Source organism: Petaurus breviceps, unplaced genomic scaffold, assembly GCF_028583685.1.
Source record: "Petaurus breviceps papuanus isolate PSGF00001 unplaced genomic scaffold, PetGlider_PUasm1.0 89794, whole genome shotgun sequence".
NCBI classification, from domain to species: domain Eukaryota; kingdom Metazoa; phylum Chordata; class Mammalia; order Diprotodontia; family Petauridae; genus Petaurus; species Petaurus breviceps.
In genome coordinates this window covers 108,936-116,341 of record NW_027187123.1, presented here as the reverse complement: position 1 = coordinate 116,341, position 7,406 = coordinate 108,936, and the positions used below count along the sequence as shown (strand labels likewise).

At 52.4% G+C, this 7,406-nt stretch overlaps 2 protein-coding genes across 2 annotated transcripts in view; one reads left to right on the top strand and one right to left on the bottom strand.

Moving 5' to 3' along the window:
• Positions 1–6,255, top strand: part of TRPM5 (transient receptor potential cation channel subfamily M member 5) — a 45,025-nt gene extending 38,770 nt beyond the window's left edge. Inside the window, exons 22-26 of the mRNA XM_069107294.1 lie at positions 729–907; positions 1,688–1,820; positions 3,863–3,935; positions 4,086–4,176; positions 5,671–6,255. Coding sequence (XP_068963395.1) covers positions 729–907; positions 1,688–1,820; positions 3,863–3,935; positions 4,086–4,176; positions 5,671–5,765 — 571 coding nt within the window. The 3' untranslated portion in view covers positions 5,766–6,255. The remainder of the gene's footprint in view (positions 1–728; positions 908–1,687; positions 1,821–3,862; positions 3,936–4,085; positions 4,177–5,670) is intronic.
• Positions 6,256–6,667: 412 nt separating this feature from the next.
• Positions 6,668–7,406, bottom strand: part of TSSC4 (tumor suppressing subtransferable candidate 4) — a 5,472-nt gene continuing 4,733 nt past the window's right edge. Inside the window, exon 1 of the mRNA XM_069107295.1 lies at positions 6,668–7,406. This exon is cut by the window's right edge and continues 4,733 nt beyond it. The gene's annotated coding sequence lies outside the window, so the exon portion shown is untranslated.

Sequence of the window (7,406 nt, the reverse complement as noted above, 5' to 3'; positions counted from 1 at the left end):
CACACACACACACACACAGTCACACACCACATACACCACACACACACATACCACATTCACACACACAATCTCTCTCTCCTCAAATTTCTGTGTCCTGTCTATGTCTCCCTTTCTCTTTCCCTCCTCCTCTCTCCTTTTTGTCTCTCTCTCCCTCCTCCTCCCTCTGTGTTTCTGTCTATCTCTCTCCATCTCTATCTACACGGGCAGAATGTGAACAAGTGTTTGGCAAACTTTCCAGTCCCTATAAACTCCAGCTATAGTTGGATGAGCACAGAGAGACTTGGGTAGTGCCAGTGTGAGGGCCACCTGAAGGATCTCTACCCGGACCCTCAGTTTCCTCATATGTGGATGGGCACAAAAACCTTGGGCTGAGGAGGCTGTTGTAGGGACGCCCTGTAAAAGCTCCTTAAGCACCAGAGACACAGGGACTGGTCTCACCATCCCAGAGCCACCTGGTCTGATACAGGGGAAGTGGCCTTATTACATGGGAGGCCCCAGCCCTGGTCAAGGTGTTTGAGGCTCTGGATGAAGAATGAGTCCCCAGTCAGGAAAGGGAGCCAGAAGGGTAGGCGTGGTCAACAGAAGAGAAATGGGGGGTCAGGAATAGGCCTGGCTATTGGTGTGACAGAGGGGGCCAGGGTCAGGGAGGCTCCCAAGAGGGGCTGCTGCTGATGTTGGCAGCTCAGTCTTCTCACTAACTGACCTGCCTCTTGCTGGGTCTGCCTCAGCTACACCTTCCAAGTGGTCCAGGGCAACGCGGACATCTTCTGGAAATTCCAGCGCTACAATCTCATCGTGGAGTACCATGAACGCCCTGCCCTGGCCCCGCCCTTCATCCTGCTCAGCCATCTCACCCTCATTCTGAAAAAGGCCTTTAAGCAGGAAGAGCGTAAGAGGGAACATTTGGGTGAGCACCCTGTGGCCAGGCCTGGAGGGTGGGGAGGCGGAGGGGCGTGGCTTGCCCTGAGGAGAGAGAATCAACAGCTGGGGGGCCTCCAGTTTTCTAAGGCCCCTTACTTGGGGCAGGCAGGGAGCGGGGAGGATAAGCAGATAAATCCCCTTCTACCATTCCAATGTGGCCAAGCTGCAGACATCAGGAGAGAGCCCGAGGCTTCCTGGAGGAGCCAGGAGGCCAGTGGGGGGGCCCTCCCGGGTTCTCAAGGTGCTCTCCCTCCTCACAACAGGCAGGGTGGGGTAGTAGAGGAAGTGCCCAAAGGGTGTCCCAGGACACACACCAGCACTGAGCCCTCAAAGGTCCATATGTTTGCAGCTGTAGCCCTAACCATCCTGAGAATCTGGCAGTGGATCCTAAGCTGCCCAGGCTGGGCACAGACAGACCCTGGCTGGGGATGTAAAGTTGAGCCAGGCCCCAGCTGGCTCCTAACCCCTGCCATGATAAGCCCCAAAATACAGACAGACAGACAGAGGATGGGAGAGACACAGGAGAGGGGGAAGGCCCGCACAGTTCGGGTCAGTTCTGAGGCCTGAGGCTCCAGCGGGTGGGTCAGCAGGCCTGGGCGCTCTTCTCTCCAGCAGAGGCTTCCAGGGCCAGAGCATGTGCAAGACTTTCCTCCCATTTTGGTCATGGCCTCCTCCCCTGCATGTTAGGGCCTCCCTGATCCTTTACTTCCCAGCCCCCAAGTCTCCCTTCTCCTTCTGAAGAACTCACCCAAACCTTCCTGCCTAGAGAGAGACCTGCCTGACAGCTTGGACCAGAAAATTGTCACCTGGGAAACAGTCCAGAAGGAAAACTTTTTGGCCAATCTGGAGAAAAAGAGGAAAGAAAGCACCGAGGAAATGTTAAAAAAAACATCTCACAGGTAAGCCTCTCTACCCCCCACCTTTCTCGAGGCTGAGGAAGCTGCCCCAACTCAGGGCTCTCCAACAGGGGAGTGGGGTCTCTGCCCCTTCTTTTCTGGCTGTCCCGTCAGTCTGACTGGTGACTCGGCCCTGGCACCCCCAGACAGCAGGAGTCTGCCCCTCAAACCAGCACAGGGCCAGACCTGAGCATGAGGAGGCAGAGAGCTCTCCTGGGGCCCCCAAAGTGCACCCCAGCTGGCCTTCCAACGGTCTGGAACAGGGTGAAGGTGCTTGCTCATCCAGGAGGGCCAGCAGTCCTGCTGAACCTAGTACCCTGAAGATCTGTGTCAACTCCTCGGGGACTCTGGCCATTGATCTTTCTGGGGATGAGCCCCTGCCCTCAGCCAGCTTGGCGCGGGCCTCTTCCAAGCTTCCCAGTTTGGTTGGAGCAGCCAGCACTCCCAGAACCAAAGGAGGGCCTGGGGAGCACTTTTCAGCCACTTCTGTGATTTCATAAGATTATAGATTTGGTTGGTGCCAGAAGGAATGGGAAGGTCAAGGAATCCACCCCCTTATTTTACAGGTTAAGTCAAATCAGTGAGCATTTATTAAGCACCTACTATGTGCCAAACCCCATGCTAAGCACCAAGGAGCTCCCAGTCTAATGGGGGAGACCACAGGCAAACAAGACAGGCAGACAAGCTTGAGAGTAGGTTACGTATGCTGGAGAGAAGCCAGAGAGGAAAGGTGCCTGGGAAAGGCCTCATGCTGGGTCACCCCCAGTGTCTGGGGCAGGATTGGATCCCAGGCTGGCCAGACTTCAAGGACAGTGCTCTGTCTCCTGTACCACACTGCCCCTTTGTCAGAGGGGTCCCTCAAGTTGGCCCCATCCCTCTCATTTCTAGGCCCCAAACTAAGGGTCACAAAGCCCCATTCTTCTCAAGAGCCCCCGATGTAAGTGGTGCAAAGATTATCACCATCTTGTATGGAGGCTCAGAGAACCGCAGTGGCCCCCAGTGCCATGGAGGCAGCACTGGGATGATCAGAAGACTCAGGTTCAAACCCATTCTGGCACTTCAGCAACTTCAATGAAACCATTCCCTCATCTGGGCCTTGATTTTCCCATCTGTAAAATGGAGGTGTTAGGACTGGATGATCTCTGGGCTGATGATCTCACTGGATGATCAGTGAGCCTCTGAGGGCTGAACTAGATTCTTCTTCTCCCTGGGCCTCAGTTTCCTCATCTGTAAAATGAGGAGGTTGGACTCAAGCAACCAGAGACACCCAGATTTGGTCTCTTCCTGCCCTTGTGTGTGGCTTGTGCCCCTTTGGAGAAGGCAAGTAGGTCTGTTGACCTGGCCCCCTTAGGGGCTTGGGAGAGGACAGCCAGATGCCTGGGGCAGTCTGCTGGGTTCGAGGGGTGGCATGACCAGGTGTCTCTGGTTCTGCTTGGCTGGATTTCTGGATGGAGTGGGGCCATCCCTACTCTCTGCTATTAAGTGAATAATTACTGCTCGGGTTGGCTGGAAACCCTTCACCAAGGGGAGATCAAAACAGGTCCTTGTGGGCAGACCAGCAGAGGCTGGCAGCCCCCAGCATCTGAGATCAGGCCCATCCCAAAGGTAACTCTCTCAGATCTGTGGCTCAGATCCCCAGAAGAGCTCATGGCCTGTCCTGACTGGCAAGACCTTTAGAGACCATCTCATCCCTTTTATATGAAGGGAAACTGAGGCCTGAAGGGAACGGCAGTCAGTACTTCACCACAATATCTCTGGAGGTCAGAAAGTGCCCAAAGGGGCCCAGAAACACTTGAAGGGAGATTCTGCTCAGCCTCAGAGATCATTCTGCAGAAAGGGACAGTCTTAAGTCAGAAGACCCTTGCCCTTTCTGGGCCTGTTTCCCTGCCTCTAAGATGAGGAGTCTGGATGGGAAGATCATTCTGTGAGGGTCCTTCCAGCTTTGAATCTCCCCCTCACTGGCCTAGAAGGGGTCTGGAAACCCCTCTAGGGAAGGGCTTCTCCCTCTGGCTCCCAGAAACATATCTTTTTGTGTTTTTTCATAGGGTGGATTTCATCAGCCAACACGTGACAGGCCTGAGAGAACAGGAAAAGCGCATTCGAGTCCTGGAGTCACAGGTAAAGATCCAGTTCTGGCCTCTGCCTTTCTCTCTCCCATCTGTTGGGGGGGGGCAGGGAGGCAGCTTGGGGTAGTGAGGGCTTAGGCACAGGAGGACAAGCAGGGGCTCCCAGCCAGTATGTGGGTGGAACATCCATTTTGTATTGCAGATCAATTACTGCACGGTCATCCTGTCCAGCATGGCAGACGCTCTGACCCAGGCCAGCTCCATGGAGCACCAGCCACCACCAAACTATGCAAGTAAGGCTGCGGGAATAGGGTCCTGCCTGCTATTGACTTGCTGTGTGACCTTGGGACAGTCTTCTCCCCTGTTTCCTCTTTTGTCCAGAGGGGACATCAAGTCTGCTCACTCTGCATTCAGAGACTGGGAATGGCAGGGAGGAGACCTCACCTGTCTGTGCCCAGGCGAGCAGGGAGGACAGGGTTGTGGCTGGTGAGAACATGCCTAGAGTTTTCTCCTTAGCTAAAAGATACTGAGCCAATGGCCCACCTGGCATGAAGGGAAATACTTGGCTCTCTCCTAGTGCCAACTCACCAGGTGGCCTCAGGAAAGCCTTCTCCTTGATGGGACACAGTTTCCCCCTTGGTTGTGGTTCAGCTGTGTCCAACTCTTTGTGACACCATTTGGTGTGTTCTTGGCAAAGATACTGAAGCAGTTTCCATTCCCTTCTTCAGCTCATTTGGCAGATGAGGAAACTGAAGCAAATGGGGTTAAGTGACTGGCCCAGGGTCATACAGCTAGTGAGTATCTGAGGTTACATTAGAACTCAGATCTTCCTGACTCCAGGCCTGGTTCTCTGTACACTATGGTGCCCCCAGCAGCTCCTTGGTACCATGAGGCACCTGGGCATGAGAGGGCTCTTAGGTTATCAGCTCTGGGATCTTCACTATCTTCCCCTGCCTGGGTCTCAGTTTCTCCCCTGTAAAAAGAGGACCTCGGGTTCTCTATGGTACCTTTCAGTTCTGGTCTTTTAGGATTCTCCTTTGTCTTGGCCAGAGCTTGGTCTTCCCGATGCCCTGAGCTCAGCTCAGAGAGGTCCCTGGACCTTCTCTCTTACGGGAGGGAGAAAACAGATACAAAGCCTAGCAACAGAGGTACTGTGGTCATCAGGTCAGGGGAGAAAGCCACCGGGGCCTCCCAAAGCAGAAGCAGCCGGGCTGGGCCTCTGCTTTTCTTCTGGACCCACCTGACCAGGAGACCTTGTACCCAAACGCCTAGTGGCTAGCCCTTTGGGGGGACACAAGATCTCAGGACATAGCAGGAGGGAAGCTGCCCCTCAGAGAGGCCTCTGTCTGGCTGGGCTCTCTGGAGGGCACCTCATCCATCACCCTCCCTCCAGGGAGGACTCTGCCACCATCACTACCTCCAACTTCTGCAAAGCCCTTTCAACAAGCTGGGAGTGAATGGCATCACCTCCATTTCACAGACAAAGGAGAGGACAAGAGGAGTTGAATAGCTCACCCAATCAGTGATTAACAAGCACCTGCTATTTACCAGGTCACACAGCTACCAAGTGCTGATCTGGGACAAAGCCCCAAGTGCTCACACTCCAAATTCTGCTCCCCGCCCCAACACTGCCCCCCAGGTAACAGCAGTGCAGGAGAAGGAAGGTGAATTCCTCTCCAGACCTCGATGTTCCCGTGGCCACAGCTGGCACATTTTCTGGGTCTAGAGATGGCAGTTTCTCCAGTCTGTGACATTCCATATCTAGAAATCTTTTCTTTGCTCTACAGGTTTCATGAGCAAGCTCAATGATCAGGCAGTTCCATTCCAAGAACCAGGGACAAGAGATGACGGATCCCACATAGGTGTTCAGTCGGAGCCCTGAATTGCCCCTTTTTAAAATGGCTTTTAGCATTTGCTGTCAAATTTCCTGGCATCTTTCTTCTTTTCCATTTTTAAAATTAACTTGCTCTGTACCAAGAACTTCATCAACAAACATGAGTATTTCAGCATTCAGTGAGCAAAGAAGGATTTTATCTGAAGTCATGATCTTCTGAGGCACAGTTGTTTAAAATGCATATTAAATTTCAAAGAGAAATAGCAAAATGGCCCAGTTTCCTTCTCTCCTGAGCTTTCTGGTATTTCTCTGTCTACACTGAATTTCGTGAGCCCATGGCCACACAGCACATCTTTTCTAGGGTGTTTCCATCTATCCAGGACCTGTGCTACTTGGTTGGCCCCACTCTGCTCAAGACTTTGAAATATCAGCTTCTGTGGCTCTGGCCCCACATCCATATTCTAGCTTAGTCTTCCCACAAGCAGTATATGGGGCCCCAGGTCTTAGCTCTTCCTACCTCTACAGTCTGCTTTTCTGGGGGATTCCAGGCTCTCTTTTGTGTCTCCTCCAGCCCCAACAACTGTATGTGACTGAGGGTCTGACAGAGACCTCAAAAGACAGGACTTAGAAGGAACACAAGAGCTGTCTTTGGGTATTTTAAGGCCTATCATGTGCAAGAGGGATGAGACCTCTGGAAAACTCAGGAGGGGTTTGCTAAGAGAGAGAGTTGTCTCAGGTTCCACTGGGCTGCCTAAAAGGTTGTGGGCTTTCCTGCATTGGAGAACTTCAAGGGGAGGCTAAGTGATGACTTGTCAAGTTAGGTCAAGGATTAAACACCTACCGGGTGCCAGGCACATGCTGAGCACTGGGAATACAAAATATGGCAAAAGATAGTCCCTGCCCACAAGGAACTTACACTCGAATTGGAGAGAGAAAAAATGAAAAATAACTAGGTACAAATAAATTATAGACCCAAGGATGAATTTGAGATCATCACTAGAGAGAAAGCACTAATATTAAGGGAGAGGTGGTGATGGTCAGGGAAGGCTTCCTGTAGATGGTGGAGTTTTAGTTGAGACTAACAGGATACCAGAAAAACCAAGAGTCAGAGGTGCCCGATTACCACTCTTTCATTAAGTCTGGTAAGCAAAGAAAGAAAAAATCAGTTCCCAACAAGGGGGACAGTCCATGAAAATGCCTGGAGTTGGGAAAGCAGCCAAGAGGCTAGTGTTGTTGAATCCAAAGGTATGTGTTTGGGAGCAAGGTGGAAAGAAACTGGAAAAAGGAGGAGGGGATGCGTTATGAAGGGTTTTGATGGTCAAACAGCATTTTGTATTTGATCCTGGGGGTAACAGGGAGCCACTGGGGTTTACTGAGTAGGATAGTGACATGGTCAGACCTGGGCTTTAGGAAAATCCCTTTAGTGGCTGAAGAAAGGATGGATTGGAATGGGGAGAGACTTGAGGCAGGCAGACCACGTTTCCCTCTTTCCCCCCTCCCCACCACAGTTATTGCAACAGTCCAGGCATGAGGTGATAAGGCTCTGCACCAGAGTGGGGGCAGTGTCTGAGAAGAAAAGAGGGTGTGCCCCAGAGATGCTGCACAGGGGAAATCAACAAGAGATGCTGCAGAGGCAAAATCCACCAATGATGCTGCAGAGGTGAAATCTACCAGAGATGCTGCAGAGGT